Source organism: Canis lupus, chromosome 30 (assembly GCF_003254725.2).
Source record: "Canis lupus dingo isolate Sandy chromosome 30, ASM325472v2, whole genome shotgun sequence".
Lineage (NCBI taxonomy): Eukaryota > Metazoa > Chordata > Mammalia > Carnivora > Canidae > Canis > Canis lupus.
The window spans coordinates 1,634,374-1,655,116 of record NC_064272.1 but is presented as its reverse complement, the minus strand read 5'-3'; the positions used below and the strand labels follow the sequence as shown (position 1 = coordinate 1,655,116).

The 20,743-nt window shown below is 40.8% G+C and overlaps 1 protein-coding gene across 2 annotated transcripts in view; it reads left to right on the top strand.

The window, feature by feature from the left end:
• Positions 1–20,743, top strand: part of RYR3 (ryanodine receptor 3) — a 510,816-nt gene that overhangs the window by 186,788 nt on the left and 303,285 nt on the right. For both annotated transcript variants that reach the window (XM_049104111.1, XM_025473335.3), the window contains exon 3: positions 13,469–13,576. In XM_049104111.1, coding sequence (XP_048960068.1) covers positions 13,469–13,576 — 108 coding nt within the window. The remainder of the gene's footprint in view (positions 1–13,468; positions 13,577–20,743) is intronic.

The window sequence follows — 20,743 nt, the reverse complement described above, 5'->3', positions numbered from 1 at the left end:
CTCCCACTCCAGGGAAGCAGTGATGATTATTATCCCTGTGACTTATTCCATAACTAGACGGCTGCATCTCCCACTCTCCTTTCTGTCTATCCCTCGACACCCACCCCCATCCCCTGCTCTGGAAACCGGTAGTTCATTCTCTGTATTTATGGGTCTAGTTTTTTGTTCATTTGGTTTTAGATTCAACGTATAAGTGAAATCATATGGTTTTTGTCTTTCTCTGCCTTATTTCTCTTAGTATAATACCTTTAGGTCCATCCATGCTGCAAATGGCAAGATCTCACTCTTTTTTTTATGGCTGAGTAATTGTGTGTGTGTGTGTGTGTGTGTGTGTGTATTACATCTTTATCCACTCATCTATAGATGGCACTTGGGTTGCTTGCATATCTTAACTATTGTAAATAAGCTACAACAAACATAGGCACCTGTATCTTTTCAAATTAGTGTATTTGTTTTCTTTGGGTAAATACCCAGTAGTGGAATTGCTAGATCATATGGTAGTTCTGTTTTTAATTTTTTCAGGAACCTCCATATTATTTTCCATGGTAGCTGCACCAGTTTATATTCCCACCCACAGTGTGTTAGAGTCCCTTGTTCTTCACATCCTCATCAACACTTGTCAGAAAAGCCAGATTCAAAAAGATAACACGTTTAAGGCGACACCTCATTGTGGTTTTCGATTTGGATTTCCCGTAATGTTGAACGTTGTTTCATGAGTCTTCTGGCCATCTGTCTGTCTTCTTTGGAAAAAATTTCTATTCACATTTTCTGCCAGTTTTTTAATCATATTTTTTTTTCTTTGATGTTGAGTTGTAAACTCTTTTTGTGTGTTTTGGATATTAACTTTTTACTGGATATATCATTTGCAAATATATTCTCCCATTCAATAGGTTCCCTTTGTGTTTTGTTGTTTCTTTGCTGTGCAAGAGCTTTTTATTTTGGTATAGTTCCCAGAGTTTTTTATTCTGTTTTTTCAAACAGTGCTTATTGTAAGCGATTTCAGCTCCTGCAGCTGCTGACTGATGATGCTGACTCCCTGATGTATGTACATGTTTTAAAAGATCCGTGGTGAGCACTACATGCCCCCTTGCAAATGGGGGCACATCATACTGATCCTTGCATATAGTACTAATCTTTGTAAATCTAAGCATCTAGTGGTAGTAGTTTAGCTCAGACACTATGAGACAGTTTGAATGGATGGGGTCTAGTTCTTTATAAAGGTATGAAAATGCTTTTTCCATATTGGCGAGGGATATTTATGACTGTTATTTACCATCACAAAGGCTTTTTTATAACTGCAAATCTTATGAACATTTGTCCATATAGTCCTGCCAAAATATTTTTTCAATCTAGAACTTAGTTTACAGTGATAGGCTTATTTCTATCAAAGCGAAAACTCCATGTGTGGGCAAAAATAAAAACTGCATTTCCACATTGGAATTTGGATTCAATCTGGGAGTGGGAAGGAGGCATTGGGGAACGAAAAATTCAAACCATTTGGAAGCCAAGCTGTTGTCTTCTTCGTCACCATGAGCTCTGCGCCCACCTGAGATCCTGAGCCCTCCAGCGTGGCAGAGCTGGTGCTGCAGTGAAGGCAGGACCCTGAAGACATGAGTGATGCTGATGAGCAGTGTACCATGGAGAACAGCACTGCCTCTGAGCACCCAACATCTCTCTCCTGTCTGTCAGCCTGCAGTGCCAGCCCAGCATTTGTTCTGCTCTCGGTGGTGCCTCATAAGGCTTTCTTCAACCATCCCCTTCCTGTGCTGTGATGAAATAGCCACAAGACACACATTCTGTCCTGCTGCTGCTGACTGCCTCTGCCTTGGTGACAGAGAGCAGCCTCCCCAGGGTTTCTAGATTCTTTAATGCCCAGATCACCACTCAAAAGGGAGGAGCGAACAAGTGAACTAGAAGGGATACATGGGCAGTCCGATGCTGGTCCATGTTCTTCCACCAACACTAAGGCAAATCAAGCTTGAGACTAACATGCACGTTAGGTTGAGACTAGACTGCTATCAGCCCCCTTGCTTCGGCTTTTACCTCATCCCTTGGTATTTCTTTTTTTTTTTAATTTTTAAAATTTTTAAAAAATTTATAGTCACAGAGAGAGAGGGAGAGAGAGAGAGAGAGAGAGAGAGGCAGAGACACAGGCAGAGGGAGAAGCGGGCTCCACGCACCGGGAGCCCGATGTGGGATTCGATCCCGGGTCTCCAGGATCGCGCCCTGGGCCAAAGGCAGGCGCCAAACCGCTGTGCCACCCAGGGATCCCATCCCTTGGTATTTCTGCCTCTTGCACCTTGTTCTACCTCTATCACCCTGTGCCCTGTGCCCCTCCTCTGGCTGACATCTGCGCCCCTGCCACCTCCATGGAACATGGGACATGCATCCTGCTTCCACCACCTTGCTCCCCTGCTGCCTGCCCTCTTTCCTGAGGGCTGTCTTTCCAATCCACAAGCTCTTCAGAGTAATAGCTGCAGCTTTTTCTTGGTCACTCCCATTGGAAACTAGGGATTTTAGGATCTTGTTAATTACCCGCAGGATTTACTGTGTTATCTCTGCCACTCGTGAAGCTAGGGTTTAATTCATGGCCATCATTTTTAAGGACCATATAAAAGAGTCATTATTTTGGTTATCTCAGCCCTGAAATACCAGGTATATTTTGCTGCTCCACTACTCGGTGCGTTTTTGTTTGTTTGTTTGTTTGTTTGTATTTACAGATGCATGGGTTGCAAGTTTTCACCTTTTGGCATCTTTCTTACGTAACATGCTGACCATGCTGGGCAGAGGGGAAACTTGGCTCTATCAAGAATCAAACCAGCCATCCAGCCTGGCACTCATGCTTCCTCCCAGCAGGCAGTTTTACAAGCCAGCTGCCCAGCGTTTTGTCCCTTTTTCCTTATTTTAAAGAACACCAGTTTCACAGTACTCATTTTTGCCAAGCTCTTAGTAATACTCTTCCTCACTGTGCCAGAAACACTGATGCTAGGCAGAAAATAGGTGTCCAGGATGCCTGGATGTTACTTTTTGGTTTGGGCCATTTCGGGCAAGATTCTAAAAACAATAGTCCTATGGATTTCAAACTATTGGGTTACTCACCTGAAAGAGAATTTTATATTTTGATGAATTGAACTCTTTACGGAAGGATCTAGAGTGAGAATTGGCTACTCACCAGGATCCTGCATTTACTTGTTTGGTCTGATTATTCTGCAATGTCTCTCAAATTAGGGTCAGACACCTCCTGCTTCAGAGTCACCTGGGATATTCTTTTAAAGGACCGACCTGGAGCCAGGGTCCCAGGAATCTGAAATGTCAGCAGGCTTACCCAGGGGATTCTTGGGCCCATCATATTTCTCCATTAATTCTTCCAGATGGAGCTTTTTTTGTGTTAGCTCTTGCGAGAAATCTGAGGATCATCAAAAAGATAATTGACATTATAGGTATTGCTCTCACTTGAATTAATAAGCTTTCTCCCTAGGAGAGGCTAGACTGTGATGGGTCTGCTGGTCAGTTAAACAGCCAATATCTGGGTATTTCACAGATGGGGAACAGTGATTTTGGGTGTTTTTAGTTCTTCCTCACTTTTAATATTTTATTTTATTTTTTTTAATTTCTTATTTATTTATGATAGTCACAGAGAGAGAGAGAGAGGCAGAGACACAGGCAGAGGGAGAAGCAGGCTCTATGCGCCAGGAGCCCGACATGGGATTCGATCCCGGGTCTCCAGGATCGTGCCCTGGGCCAAAGGCAGGCGCCAAACCACTGCGCCACCCAGGGATCCCTCTTCCTCACTTTTAATTGACATTTCTCAAGGAGACTTTTGTCAAAGGCAAGGACTTTTGTCTTGCAATTTAGATTTCCTGCTTCTAGGTGGCAGTGGCACCTTCCTTGCATAGAAAGTTTCATTGACACTGTTGATGATGACTTGGTCAGTTGAGCATCCAGCTCTTGGTTTCAGCTCAGATCATGATCTCAGGATCTGGGATCAAGCCTCACATTGGGCTTTGTGCTCAGCGGGGGTCCCTGGCTCACTCGTTCTTTCTTTGCCCCTCCCCCCACTTGTGCAGTCTCTCTCTCTCTCTCTCTAAAATAAAATTAATTAATCAAAAAAAAAAAACAACCAAAAATGTTTTAGCAAGTGTTAAGTAAATATTTAGATTCCTAGAAGGTTCCTTTTTTTTTAAAATATCAATACCTTTTAATAACTTGATAAACTTCCTCCTTTTCCTTGAACGTGGTCAACTTATTCCATGCCTTTCCTTGCTCTTGTCTTATAGTAAACTGCAGACCAGCATAGCATCAGGTGCTGCCATTGCTTGCCCATGGCTGTGAATGCTTCTGCTTAGTAAGTCTCCTTGGGCTGCAGCAGTGACTTTCCACAGCTTTCAGTTCTTCCTGGGCAAATCCCTCATCCCTGCAGCAAAGATGCACCTAGGGACACCTGGGTGGCTCAGTCAGTTAAGCGTCCAAATCTTGATTTTGACTCAGGTCATGATCTCAGCGTCCTAAGATTGAGCTTCCCACTGGACATGGAACTGCTTGAAATTCTCCCTCTGCCCTCCACCCCTCCTCACACATATCTACAGACCGGTGGATGCTGAGAGTTGTCACATTCCTATAATTGACTCCTCAGGCATCTATCAGAAGGGACCTTCTTCACTTCTTTTCAGAGGTAACTACCTCTTCCTCCTCTTCATCCTAAAAAGAATGTTTTCCAGCCATATGTTTAGATTTTGTGAGGGGCACCAGGTTGGCTCAGTCAGAAGAGCATATGGCTCTTGATCTTGGGGTTGTAGGTCTGAGCCCCATGTTGGGTATAGAGATAACTTAAACAAAACTTTAAAATATGTGTGTACCTCACCACTTTCATATAATGGCTTTTGTTGGCAAAAATGTAAGCAAAAATTGGAACTCAACTATAATGAATAGTATCTGTATATATTTTCAGAAAGATTCTCCATCCTTTATCATAGCATAATATCAAAACATAAAAAATTAAGCAAGTTTTGGGGTGCCTGGTGGCTCAGTCAACTAAGCATCTGCCTTGGGCTCGGGTCATGATCCCAGAGTCCTGGGATCAAGTTATGCATCCCGCTCCCTCTTAGTGGGGGACTCTGCTTCGGCCTTTGCCACTCCCCTCCATTTGTGCTCTCTCTGACTCTCTGTCTCTCAGATAAAATCTTTGAAAACATCGTTGTTATACATTTTAAAATTTTGTTTCATGATAACTTCTCTTAAATACAGATAGGAAAAGTCTCTGTTCTCAAAATTTTTACAATCTGGGTATGTACATTCTTAAAATCTATACATGTATACCCTTGGTGGAAACCTGTCCCATCATGCCCAGAGTTGAATACTTTTTGGAAGAGAGCACTTATATGGTAAGTCAGTCTCAGATTTTAGGACTGCATATGATTTTGCCTGCCAGGAACATCTGGATTCTGATTATCTCACTAACTGAAGTTGTAGTCTTTGCATTCTCAGTGGCCGTTCCAAAATAGAGAAGTTTCTCTGAGTCAAGAATCTAATATGAAGCCCTTAACTTTTTATTAAAGTGTAAGAGTTTAGAGGAGACAGCCTAGTGGTTAGAATTCTGCAAGCTTGGTATAGGGACAGGACCTTCTCTTCAGGAGTACTGACACATGAACAGTCAGAATATTAAGTTTGAAATTCAGGATCTAAGTGCCATTTCCAGTATGCGATCGTGGGAAAGCTTTTTCAGCCTTTGAGTCTGTTTTCTCATCTGTAAAATGGCTATCATATCTTTCCTAAGGGTTGGGGTTAAATGGGAGTATTTATAAATAATTCAGCACAATACCTGGTAAAATTATAGAGATAAGCAAATATATTTAAGATGTATTTAGGGGTTCTATTCTTGTTTCTCCACTTGCCTATGTAAGTTTTACCAAATTCCTTTGTATCTCAGTTGATTTGCCTTGGAAAGGGTTGTAGAATCATCTTCTATTTTTACAGAAATCTGGAAACTAGGCAACATCTTCAGATTTAAACATTCACTATATAATTTTATTCATTATAATCCATCAAAAACTTAGAGGTGACAAAGATAGGCTTAAAAAGTACTTAACTGTGTAAATACTTAAAACCTGGCTGGGACAAGAGGTGGGTATTAGTTTAGTTAATGACTTGTTCTGCCTTTGAAGTATAAACACAATGCAAATAATTATGTATTCTTAATAAGAGAAGAAATCCACAAATGAGCTAATGTTTACTGTAGATGGATGAGATCATATCTGTGGAGTGCTTAAATCACCTGAATTTCAAGCTACACATGCCATCTCTGGCCATCCTGATGCTCTCTCATGGAGGATTGGTCTTATCCAATTCTACTCAGATATGCCAACTGGAATATCTTATGGAGGAGAAATTAGGTTTCTGTGCCAGAAGACTTGGGAAGCCTTCTCATCTATGGTCTTTGAGTTAGGATTATATCAAGCCATCATAGGGTAATGGTTATCAATCTTTTTTTTTAGGTGGTGTGGTGAAATGGAACAAATGGTGCATTTAGAAGCCAGGCCACTGGGGACTAAGTCCATCTTTGCCTGTTAGCACATGGAGTGCTCCTGGAGAAATAGACTCTCATTGTGTACACAGTTTGAAATCTAGAGCCATGAGATTAAACACCAGCCATATTTATTCATGGACTGGACTATCTCAGGCAGCATAAATAGAGCATGAAGGGAGCAATTGAGATACTGTCCTCATTAATAAAATTCAGAAGGTTTGAGGCTTCTGAATAGAGATGTCCTATTGTCAAGGGGCTTGTCAAGGACCTCAACTTTGCCCCAAGTTTTGCTTCTGTCTTGTGGTTCTCCTGTTTGATTACCCTTATTACCATCCCACTGGCCATACTGAGGCACCTTGCTTTAATGTTTTGGCTCACTTGTAGACCAAAATTCTTTCCTGAAATTATGTAATGCAACCAAAAAAAAGGCCAGAGCTTCAAAAATATTTTTTGTTAGACACTAAGGGATAACACAAGAAAAATTAAAATGGAAGTTCAAATATATTCCAACATTCTAGCTTAAAGATTTTGATTCTTGTGCAGTTAATGTGCTTACTCTTCCTGTCTCTATTTACACGGAAGCCCAGAAGAAAGAAACACCTGACCAAGTTCCTTATTTCTTACCTTCAGTTCTGTCATTGGTTGGATGCTTCTGGAACATCTGCCCAAGAACATCCCACTGGCTACGTTGGCTCTTAATAATGTAGATCAAAGAATGTGAGATTCACTTCTCCCAGCAACCTCAGCTCTGCCTACTTAGTTTTGGCCTCTGTTCTCACAGTCACTGCTGCTCCCCAGATGACTGACACTAGAAATGACCTCACCTTGCAGGTTAGGCTCTGCAGCCTACCCACTTCAGTAGGGCTGAGTCCATGTAAATCCATCAGCACATAAGTATGATACAGTGTCAATCACATGCATCCAGCTGCTCAGTCCTGGGACTGGAATGGGAAGTGTAGATAGAAAAATTAGTAAACGGGATTTGTTCTCTACTTTCTCCTTCCTTTGCTTACTCCCTTACTGATTGATGACACTTGCAAGCGCTTGACCTTTTTCTTTGGGGAGTTGGGTGAAAAAGCAAAGGAATGTCAGGACAGATGTTCTATTAAGCTCATAACTTAAAAATGCTGCTTCAACTAACGGAATTTTAAACAGAAGGGAAGAAGACACGATAAAATGGAAAGAAGAATTCCCCCCATCTTGTTCATTCATTAAACAAAAATTTGAGTTGTTTTTATGTGCCAGGAACTTCTTATTCACATAAATCTTTTTGAAGCCAACCTCCAACCTGGGCTGGGCTTTTTCCTAATCACAACATTGCTGAGAGGGCTCTGTGTCCTACAGGGCATGTAACTCAGACCCCTCAACTTAGCATTGAATATTCTATTTTGCACTGTTTTATAAAGTCTCCTGTACAGGAGATGTCTCTTCAGGTAGGTTAAAAATTCCTTAAAGGACAGAAACCATACCTTATTTTTCTTTTGTCCCCACACAGCAGCTAGTGCAGTACTGACTGTGTATTGCTGTGCTCTCTAAATCCTGGCTGACTTCTTAATGGACTTGGGAAAGGCAAGTGAGGTTAATTGGGCTAATTATGGAGACTGGGTCTCCAGGAATACTCCTATTATGGAGAAGAATATGTGTCATCTTCTCAGATTCCCACTCTTTTCTCAGTTAAGCCTCCCTCTGCTGACATCTGTGGGGATACCCATACAGTCACAGAGACCTCCACTCTCCCATCATTATTCTGTTGGCCCAAATGGGAGGCTCTAGTAAACAATTTGCCAAGCATAACTACAATCTCTATGGTCCTTCTGATATTTGGTATGACTATTCTTGTTGAACCCCAGCCTTTTGTACTCTTTCCCATCCTGTAGAAACACCAGCCATCTTCTCCTCCATCTACATCCAACTAATTGCCAGGTCTTAGCTCTCCTACCTTCTCAAGATTTTTCAAATCCATTCTCTTATCTCCATCTTTAGCACCATTTCTTTAATTCATGCTATTGTCACCTCATAACCAGTACATGGCAACAACCTGCTGTTTGTTTCTCTGCTTTGGTCTAACTTCCTTCAGAGTGGGCCTGCCATGATCTTTCAAAGATGCAAATTTTATTAGATTAATTCCTGCATAACTTCCTTTAGTGACATTCTATTGCTCTGAAGATAAAGTCAAAACTCCTTGACAAGGGGACTCAAGACTCTCTCCGTCTGATGCCTACTTTTTCCTCAGCCTTGCTTCTCAACTCCCTTTGCTTGCTTCCCTTCTGCTTTCTTCACCATCTCCCTCATCTTTCTCCCCTCCCCATCTTTCTGCCCAGCCAGGTTCAGTTCTGTGTGCTTCCTCACTTTCTTATTCACCCTGGGCCTTTTGAAATATATTTTGGAGGGGATCCCTGGGTGGCTCAGCAGTTTAGTGCCTGCCTTTGGCCCAGGGCACGATCCTGGAGTCCTGGGATCGAGTCCCGCATCGGGCTCCCGGCATGGAGCCTGTTTCTCCCTCCTCCTGTGTCTCTGCCTCTTTCTCTCTCTCTCTCTGTCTATCATAAATAAATAAATAAATAAATAAATAAATAAATAAATAAATAAATAAATAAATATTAAAAAAAGAAATATATTTTGGAAATTGTCTGTTTGCTTTCCTGACACTCTACTTAACCATCCAACCTTAAAGGGTGGGGGCAATTGCCTTATCCTTATGCACAGTAAGAATTTCAAAAATACTAGATCTATATAAATGAATATATAAGTGATTTATTGATGTTTTTATTCCACTGCTCTGTGATAATATCTGATATTTGTTTCTATGTATCAGACCCTATCTTAAGGTCTTTAAACATAAAAACTGTCTACTCTGAGAAATAGATGATATCGTATCTCTATTTTACAGATAAGGAAACTGAGATAGAGGACACTAAGTTACCTACTTATCCTCATTCAACTAATAACCCATTCAACTCATTCAACCTCATTGAACAGATATAGGACCTCAGGCAGTCCTATGCTAGAGTATTCACACTTAATATACCCTCTATTGCTTTTAATTCAAAGTTATTGATACACAGAGTCCTGGCTGTGTGAGAACCAGATAGATTAATGAAGTGGAAGGAGACCCATTGCAATGAAAGAAAAGGGGCCTTTTGAATCATAAGAGGTTTGAGGAAGGGCCCAGCCAGGCAGGTGAGTGCTCAGTACAATTTATTTGCATCCACAGTCACCATCACCACATACTCTCAGATATTCTAGAACACAGAGTCCACTCAGAAAGACTGGAGTACTTGCTGTTCTTTGTACTGGGGATACCAAAAGTAGAATGACACAGATTTTTCAAGATACCCACAATCTAGTGAGACAGACTGCACTGCATGAAGAATTAGATAACCAGAACAGAGTGTGGGAAACAGTGTAGTAGAAAGATGACAGCCCCCCCCCCGCCCCCTGCTTTAAATGACTCCCGTTTTCTTCCTCCAAAAGCTTGGCTAATACAAGCTAGCACAGTGCTGAGTGCATATTGCAAGGTACTAGGTGGAAAAAATGCTATGTGAATGTGATAACAAGAGTAGCAGATTCCCACCATCTTGCTTTTGGTAAACCTCAAAAAAACTTTCAGTGCAGTGAGGAAAATGTTACATAGACTTACGAAACATGTAGAGTCCACAGGCCTTCCTTTCTACTACTTTCACCTAGTTCCGGGCTTTCTCAGGGCCCTGGAATCTCAAGGTTTTCTGTAGGACATTTGGGAATGTAGTGCTTCTCTAGGCAGAGGACAGAGCTGGGGAGAGAGATGAAGAGCTATTTCAGAACAGATGTCAACAGAGTCCTTCTCTCTGTGCTGAGAATCTGTAAACACATGTGGCATGCCTGCCAGGCAGAGTGACTGAGGCACAGGCTCCAGAGCCCAGAGACAATGAGCTGACCTCCTGGGGGACTCTCACACTGCAAGCAAATTAGCTTTGATGGACAAGTGGCCTTTGCTCATTCTTGAAGAACATGGAGGTGGGTGGGAGCTCAGGCTGGTGTGAAGGATGGCAGCTGGTGTAGCAGGTCAGGTGGCTCTGTGTGCGCTCTGTACTCCATTTATGTCACAAGTTACTACTTGCGTTTTGTTTCTTTCCAGATACTCCTGTTGCCCTGTCTTCTCCCTTGCCACTGCCTACATGTCCTTCTGTGTGCTGTTCGACTGGTGGACCTCACCCCTAAGCACAGGCTCTAGGCAGGGACTGCACTCTAGAAGTGGAAAAATTCAGCTGTAAGGAGACTGTGTAGAACAGTACAGGTCTAGTGCTCTCCTTTGTGATGCTTTCTCCCTGCGCCCACTATCTCCCACTCAAATGTGCCCATTTGCACCAGTAATTAAGTCATGACCACCATGGGACTTTTAGTATCTGGAGGGAAAAGAATAATATAATTGGAGCATATCTAGTGTCTGTATTATGGGTAGGTCCTACATCAGGATGGATGATGGCAGTGCTGGCAGAGGAGTGTTCCTGTCTCCTGTCCAAGTAAACCAAACATGGGGAAAAAAGAAAAGTGATGTAGAATCACACAGTCTCATGCCAGGACAGGATCTCTAGCACTTAGGCCTGTGAATACTTACATCTAAAGGAGAATGGACTAAGCAGGGATCTTATAAAAGTGGGTGTGGATGTTGAAATCACTCAGTTGATTAGCAAAAAGTATCCTTTAGAGTACCAACTCTAATTGTAGACATTCCTGAATAGAAAATCTCCAAATCACTTGTTTTAGTAAAGTGGAAGAGGAAGAAACACTCAAACCCTGACTCTTGCTTCCTATTCTGTTGACATGAGATCCAGGTAGACTAAAAAGTGGTGGGAAAGAACCTCTGTAAAAGTTTCTGCAATGGCATCGTTTTTGGGGAAACAGAGTTAGAAGACATATGTTTATGGCATAAGGCCTTTAGGGAAATGTATTATCATATTGTATGCTACTTATAATGATGCCATGTGTACTCTAGAAACATTTTCTGGATGTGACACTCTGCCCTGCATTAACATCTGTTTGCTCACTCACATCCCATATAAATGAGGTAATTACCTACAGCAAGAACAGACTTTGAAAACAAAGCAAGAAATATATAAAAAACTGTTGTCTCTTGATTATAGTTTCTCCTGTAGTCATTTTCATAAAAAGAACTGGGCAATTGTGTGTCATACTAGAATTCTAGGAAGACTTTTTTTGGGGATTTCGGACCATGGTCACCCTGAGTAGAAATATACGTAGTAGAAGAGTCCTCAAAATTGAAGTGGCCTATAGGCTTACCCATTCTTGGCTTGAGGATCTGAAAACTTTAATAAAGGGAAATAGTAGGTCCAGCAAGTAGAGCATCATTTTATTTGAGGGCATTGAGGTTAGGGGAGAATGAAGAATGTAAAAAACACTTCAAAATTAAAGGAACTGAAAGATTACCAATTTATTATCTTAGCAATGAAAATGTTGAAGTCAGTGATTATCTGTGCCTTAGCAGGCTTGCTTTAGCTTTTATTTTTTTAAAAATATTTTATTTATTGAGAGGCAGAGAGATAGAGAGCACAAGTGGGGAGAGAAGCAGAGGGAAAGAGAGAAGTAGATTCCCTGCTAGGCAGGGAGGCCGATGCGGGGCTCAATCCCAGGACCCTGGGATCATGACCTGAGGTGAAGGGAGATGCTTAACTGAATAAGCCGCCCCATATCCCTTTCTTTAGCTTTTTAAATTGGAGCTCTATGGAAACAGCTTTACCTGTCTCAGAGTATTAGACATAGCTGTTGGTGACTTCTGGACCTCGTTCCTCATTCCTGTTATTCTCCTGGTATCTGTGTGCTCCAGTATCCTGTAGGAAACAGAGGCTTAGTATGCAAGGGAAACTATTCCCAAGGGAAATAGTGTGTCATGAAGCTAGACTATAATGTCCTATGGAGCAATGATGTTGTGTGTCACTATCAAGCACTGTGTTTTATATAAATGTAATACTTAAATATTTGCAGGTTGAAAATATTCTAGTTGTGAAAATATCTTTATTATTTCCATCAGTGGCAGGAACAGTATAAGTTGAGTGGGACTTTGGAGACTGTCTGCCTGGATTTGAATCCAATTCTGACAAATAGAAGCCATGACCTTAGGCAGATGGCCTAACTTCTCTATGCCTTAGTTTTGCTGGCTGTAAACTGGAATGTTAATAATTCCTATCTTACAGGGTGGTCGTGAGGATTAAGGGAGTTAATATGGTCAAAGCACTTAGAACAGTGCTTGGCACAGAGAATGTACTCAGTGAGCAGTAGCTATTACTGGTCAGTATGGAGCAAAGGCTGTCTTTAACTGTTGTTGAGAAATGTGCCAGAACGACCATGAATATGATATCACCTGAGCACATAGTAGAGTGATTGTCCTAGGGGTCATCAATTCCTATAGTTTTGGATATTCCTTTGTTCAGACCTATCTTTGTGTAGCTCTAAATTCTCTCTGTCACCCCTTTTTATGCTGCAGTTTCCAGGTTTTTCTTAAGTAAATAGACTCCCTGTCATGGTCACTATTGTCCAGAGCTGCATTGTGGTCTGTCCGTTGCCCTCTTACAAATTATTGTGGATGAGGTCCCAGTGTCTTTCTTCCTTTGGTACTGCTTAGGCATTAGTGTGGATCAGTGTACCTTTCCCTTCTTCAACACGGCTGTGTGTGTGCACTTCTCCCCTACATACCACAAGCCACACTTAGGTTGCTCCTGACACCTTGGTCACTGTGTCCTTGCAAATTAGGGATTTTCTTCTTTGCATCCTTTAGAATCCAGCTTGAAACCCATCCTACCTTGAATAAGGAGAAATCTACCTTCTACATTCCTGCTCATTCATCCATCCACCTATCACTGATTCATAGGCTCTTTGCCCTTGAGGTTGTTCTTGTTTGGTCCCCAGCTGGTGTGAGCAGGTATCCTCATTCTGGTTTTATTTCCACAGTACGTTCCTCCAGATCTCTGTGTCTGCAATTTTGTGCTGGAACAGTCCCTCTCTGTGAGAGCCCTGCAGGAGATGCTTGCCAACACAGGTGAAAATGGTGGTGAAGGGGTAAGTACCTGATTCACATTCCTGGTGGGTATTGGGACGCAGCACAGCCTGGAAGTGCATGCTTCATTTCATTCCTCCAGTTCCAAACCAGGAAACCTTCAGATCCTTGAGCTGATCCACCTAGAGATACTAAATCTTTCTGTGTTTAACTCTTAATGTTGAGCAGCCTTAATTCTGAGTCTGTTGATTAATCAGCTTCCACCAGAAAATGGAAGAGATCACCATTGATGCTGCATGAGCAGGGCATAGGACATTGAATCTACTCCCCCTTCCCTAACCTGTAACTCACCAGGAAATGTGAGGAGGGTGTTGAGAGGGAGGATGCCAGTTAGGCAGTTATTTTTCTTGGAAAAAATTCATCGGAGATTTATGACTGCCCACAATGAAGTATAACTAGGTTATTAGCAGTTTGGTGAGGATTTCTGGTAGAATTCAGTCTTTGACTCCCAGGGCTCCATGATTTCACTCATGATGAGAAAATATAGAGTGGTCTTGAGTTTCTATTGTTAGTAGAATGGTCCTAAGTATTAAACTGAGGGGTTATGCTCCATACCTCTCATGTCAGAATGGCTTTAATCATAGACTTTGGACTTATTTTGACTCTTTCTTTCCCAAATGACCTACATCTATTTATATCCATGTATTATCAGCTATTTTAATTCTGTGACCTGAATATCTCAAATCCAAATCTCTGTCTCTATCTCCCCTAGATATTGCTCTAGATGGCTAGACTCTGTCTTCTATATTATAGCAGGAGCTTAACTGCTTTGATTTCTCCTATACTTATCCACCCTCACCACCATTTTTTTTATTCTATTCTATTATTATGTTTTTTCCAAAATACAGATCTAATCATTATACTTACCTGTTTTAAAACCCTTTGTCTTCCCATTACCTTGAGAAAAATTCCAAATTCCTAAGCTAGACATAAAACCCTTCAGGATTTATGAGCCCAGTCACTCACCACTTTCCCCCAGGCACTCCGTGTCCCAGTCATTCCGAATTCTTTTGACCTCCTCAAATATGACAGTGCTCTCTTGCCTCTGATCATGTGTGTCAGCTCTTCCCTTCATTTAGAACAGCTTCCCTGTTCCCTCTCTTCCCCTGTGTAATGGGAACTTCCCTCTACTGCTCATTCAAGGAGCCAGTTTCAGTAGTGGATCCACTGAGAAGTCTTGTTGAGCCCACAAGTCTGGGATAGGTGCCCCTGCAGAGCAACAGTCAGTAAATAGTTCTCCTCTTTCTGTACTGTAATTGCAAGTCTGATTTCCTGCATCTAATACTGGGGAGTAAACTGCATGTAGGTAGAACAATTTGTAGTACGTAGCACAATTTATTCTCACTTGACTCCAATGAACTCATAAATAATAAAGAAATGTTTCAGGGATCCCTGGATGGCTCAGCAGTTTAGCACCTGCCTTGGGCCCGGGGCATGATCCTGGAGTCCTGGGATCAAGTCCCGCATCGGGCTCCCTGTGTGTAGCCTACTTCTCCCTCTGCTTTTCTTTCTCTGTGTCTCTCATGAATAAATAAATAAAATAAAATAAAAAAGAAAAAAGAAAGAAATGTTTCATTTATGGTAGAAGAAATGATGACCAAGGACTCAAGGGAACCAGTACATGTAGGTCATCTTCCAGCTCGTAGTGTGATCTTACACAAGAATTATCTCTTGGGCCCATTGTATTCTCACCTATATAATTAGAATGTTTCATTAGTTTTCTAGGATCCTTAACACCAGTGTTTATAATTCTTTGCTCTTTTGGTTTAAAATAATATGCTTTTGTCAGCCACCTCAGAATAGCTTTGTTTTGTACTGGAGAGCGTTAACACAGTTGAGTCTTTGTTTTTTGCATGTTCACTGAAGTCTGTGTCACTTCCCTCTTGCATTGACCTTAGTACCAACGCTTTCCTCTATAGGCATATATCTTTCAGCTCAGTGGAACAAATCTATTTTTAATTCCTGATTCTTTTTCCAAAATCAGCAACTCCTCATGTATAGACCTCTTTGGTGAGGGGGAGCTGATTGATTTGGAATATTAGCACTTTAAGTTTCAAACAAGATCAGCTAGACTCTGCCAACTTATGGCCCAATGACAGAAATTGGGAAGATAGAGAGAAGCAATGTTAACTGGAGAATTATCCCTTAGGCAGTCTCTTATCCTGTTTTGTTCGAAAAGTGTATTTAAAAGGGCTTCTTTTTCATTAAGCTTGTGTGTTTCAAGAAGTTCTGTACATGACAAAGTAAATTCAGAAATTCTGGTTATAATTCTCGCTTTTCTTAATTGCCATGCACTTAAATGATAGTCTTAACTTGGTTTGTCTTAAAGAATAAATAGCAATTCATTTTCCAAAAATAATGTAGATATCAACTTGATAAGAATGAATACTTAATTTTGGAACATACAAATAAGACCTACCTTAAATACCAGCCCTGTTGTAGAATTTTACTCAATATAATTATGTATTTCAGGGGCCATCTTTAATTTGCCCTATTTAAAAACCAGTATGTTAAATCTTTCTGGGTGATTCATTCTTTTTAAAAACTTGAGTCCACAATAAAGGATCCATGACATTTTTATTAAATATTCATTGGATAACAATAATCACCAGGTTGGGTCAGACTCTGAAATTTCCCATATATGTTGTGTTGACTTTTTGTGCTATTTTACCAGACAAAGAGAATATAATAGTTCTCATCTTGACACATTTGCTATCATCATCATCATTATCATCACTGACCAGCCATCTTAGAGTTAGAAGGAAGGGACTTGGAAGGAGAGCTGGAATACTGATAGGAAAGGGAACTCTTTTGAAATTATTAAGACGTTATTTGTTGCTAGTTGTATGAACTAGTCACCTGGCTAACAGCATTCCAAGAGGCTATGTAACCCTCTTGGAATGCTCTCACAATTCCATCCGGGCTCTGGATCTTTATTATGAGAAATAATATTTTAATATAACCTCTTAAGTCTGATTGTTTTACTTTCTTGAAGTGATTTCTGTGCACATTTACCATTAGTACTTAATTTAATTTTAGACGATATTCAGCAGGGAAGAAAAAAGGGGGGTGGGAGGAAGTGAGTTAACATGACAGACTATAATGATTCTCTGGGAAGCCTGGGGATGTTTGAGTGGGATGATGTTTCCTTTCTTTGCCAGTCCATTCTGTTTGGAAATAGGCATTTACTGCTTTTAAATAGATATTACTTTCACTAATGATTATGACTGCCACCAAATGGGATGCTTTGAAGAGTGTAATTTTTCCTTCTAGCCATAAATTGTTCCTCGTGTGGTGTGTCTGTTCACTGCTGTGCAGCAACTGAACATGTTTAAAAATGACTTTGGTTGTTTGTTTATTCATTTGATCATGTGCAGAAGTATTTTTGCAAGGATTTACAATTCTACAGCACTTCCCCTTGCCAAAAAAGAAAACAAAGGTGTCCAGCTTTGTTTAACAACAAGAGTTTCTTATTGAATCATCCTCAGCTATAGCGAGTAGCCTTTCAGCTTTATGTTGAAAAGGAGAAAAAATGAGGCAGAGAACATGCGGTGCCCCCCACAGTCCACCCTAGCTGAATTCATCTTTGGGTCAACTTGACTCTGATTAAATCCTGTCTGATTTTATTCTGGAGAAAATCACCAAGAGAGAGATATTTGACATTGTGGCCAATTAAATGGCTGGAGTTGGAAGTAAAACCCCTGCATACAAATATTAAAATATTTTCACATTTTTGTTTGATCAGGCCTACAGTATGTGAAATACCCAGCCACTTTCAGCAGGACATGGCACTAAACGAGATGTCACCATTGACCTCTGAGCCCTCAGTCCCACCGTCCCTTACAAATGACTTTGATAGAGGGCAAGCAGCATTGGTAGTGAAAAGAGCTGTCTTTAGAGCCAGATGTGTTTTCCCTCCAGGCTATGTGTATCAAGTGACCTTTGGGGCAAATTATTTTTCCTTTCTGTACCCTACTTTCCAGATCTTAAAAATGCAACCTACCTCATAGTATTGGGTGAAAATTCAATGATTGCAATCTTTACAAGTGCAGAAAATATATACTGGTTCCTCTTCATCTCTGCCCTACTCCCTCCTTTCACATTCAGATACCTCACAGGAAGAAGGCCACACTACATGACCGGGTGCACAGAACTCCACAGAACAAGTGGGTTTTGACGTGAATGGACATCATGTTTCTAAAAGTGAAAGGCCTTGATTAACACAATTACCAGCTGCACTCCTCCTGATAAGGGCTCTGGTTTTCTCTAAAACTTGACTTAATCATTGTTAGACTTCTACCACTTAAAAAAAAAAAAACCCACACACAAACATAAAATGCATTAATGTTATTGCCATATTAATGTTATACTTTAGATAAGACAAAACACATAACATCATGAATGCATAAAATCATGCTTTGCTTTAGGTGCTGTATTTAGTCTAGAATGCTCATACACAATTAGCCTTTTAACCTTGACTGGGAAGTGTGACCTGGAAAGATAATATTTCTAGAAGGACTTTTCTCACAGGTATCCTCACTGGGATGTAGTTCTTTAATTTCCCATAATGCTTATGTGATAGTCCTAGTAACCCTAAAAGGAGCATCAGGTTGCTTTCATTTGCCCTGTCTCTAGAGTGGGACTACTACATGCAACACAGCTGCTAGAGAAATGTACAAATGTGGTATACATGGTTGACATGTCTGAGTGATGAGCCTGTGCCTTCTGAGAATCTAGGGGTTGTCTCCTGGCACTGTGTGACCTTATAATGGGCAGTGACACTTAATCTTACATTACACTGTCTTTGTGTAAAGGTCGTTAAAGTACATTTATGAGATACTTAGCTTGTGGTCAAGTTTAGGACGTTCATCCATTTTATAAAGTCACAGAAAGATAATATCATTTAAAAAGAATCTGTGAAAGATAAACATCTACCCTGAGATTGTTAGGTAATGAACGAATCAAAACAGGTGCTGATGAGGAGAGTTAGAAGCCCCTCAACTAAAGTTTGAACTTTAACTGTGCCCAGACTTAGAGATCTTGTATGAATTCATCTAGAATGAAGAACACCAAGAGGATTCTTACCTCTTGGTAAGGAATCCTTGACCCTGGGTTCCCACCATTTCTATATTGTAGAAGGGATATCCCATCATCCAGATTTAGCCTCTCAATCTGAGGTTTTTGCCTTTCTTTAATAGTTGCCAGAAAAGAACCAGAATGAGAATTGATTTTGGTATCTGTATGGAAAGGGAACAAGACTGATGGAGGAACTATGTACACAGTTCTAAATAAACGTCATCCCGATTGACATTTTTTTAAAGACTACGTTTTTTTTAAAGATTTTATTTATTCATGAGAGGTAGAGACACAGGCAGAGGGAGAAGCAGGCTCCCTGCAGGGACCCCAATGCAGGACTCAATCTCAGATCCCGGGATCACACTCGGAGCCAAAGGCAGACGCCCAACTGCTGAGCCACTCAGGCATTCCAAAACTACATTTAAGAGAAATTATTTAATAAATAAAATCTAGCACTAAGCATTAATTACACCTTTAGAAGGGTGCATAAGATTTCCTTTGGAGAAAACTACAAAGTCCCTTCTGCAGGTATTATGATCTGAGTCCTAGGACCTGCCTGTATGTGCCCTAAAGCCAGAGCAGGCAGGATACATCAAAATGGCCCCATTAGGCATTCAAATCTGAACTTTCTTTGCACTAATCTGTAAAAGCCACTGTCTCAGGCTCCCTGAGCCCCTCTTCAGTGCCCACACCTGGGAGTCCACTGCCGCCACAGTTCCAGTGCCTGTGAGGTGGCTCATCTTGGGGAAGTTCCTCCCCCTGCCTACTGCCTAACTAGAGTAGGATGCCTTGGCACTAATTTCTACTTAACTTGCCCCTGCTTTTTCTTTTGAAGTGGAGAAAAATAACTTTCTGATTTGGGTTCTTCCCTTTCTATTATAACTTACAGCTGGTTGTCCATCCCTGCTACAAAAATAATATTTTTGTATTTAAAAAATAATTAAACCTATTTGATGAAATAGTTCTTACATGTGAAAAAGAGCTTGGGGAAGGTTATATGTCAAAAACTACTCTTTAAAAATTTGTCCTGTGTATGGAACTGGAGGGTATTATGCTGAGTGAAATAAGTCAATCAGAGAAGGACAAACATTATATGTTCTCATTCATTTGGGGAATATAAATAATAGTGAAAGGGAATATAAGGGAAGGGAGAAGAAATGTGTGGGAAATATCAGAAAGGGAGACAGAACGTAAAGACTGCTAACTCTGGGAAACGAACTAGGGGTGGTAGAAGGGGAGGAGGGTGAGGGTGAATGGGTGACGGGCACTGAGGGGGGCACTTGACGGGATGAGCACTGGGTGTTATTCTGTATGTTGGCAAATTGAACACCAATAAAAAATAAATTTATTATTAAAAAAAATAAAAAATAAAATAAAAATCTGTCCTGTGTTAGAGTTCACTCAGGGTGGAGGTAGCCTGTTGGAGGGATGAACCTGAGAGACAGGTGAACCACCTGTACAGTACTGGCGTTGCCAACTGGAAATTCGATTGTGCCAAATCTCCGAATTCCTCTGGGCTTTCGTCTCACCCTCTCTAAATACTGACAGCATTTAGATGCAAAAGAGCTTTCTCTCCTCTCTGAAGGTCCCCGTGCACCAAGTGAAAAAGGAAAAGGATTGCTTCCTTACTTCCTCTGGTGTGTCCCGTTGACTGTAGCCTATCACTGATTAGCTGTGGAAACAGTAGCCTGTTTGTGTTACCACTGTTCCCGAGACCCTGGCTCCCATAATTTTAGGTAGAGTCGAATCGATGTGTTATTCTCTTTCTACCTTGGTGTGGACCCAGAATTTTCCAAACTCTTAGATGGCAACCGTAAAGTATGAAGTGATGACTTTATAATTTTTTTGAGACCTGAATCCTCTACAAATTTTCCTGTGGAAGAATATGGGAGGTATTCTGTACCTTTGACAGAACTTCTTTCTTCGAAGAGCCAGACATCGTTTTTAGAAATTATTATTTAATTTTTAAATTAATTATAGTTAAAATTTAATAAATTTAAATTTAATAAAATTAAATTTTTTTAAAAAATTTAATTTTCAGAAATTAATAATTTCTGAAAGGCCTCCAAACTAAGGTTTTAATATATTTTTTT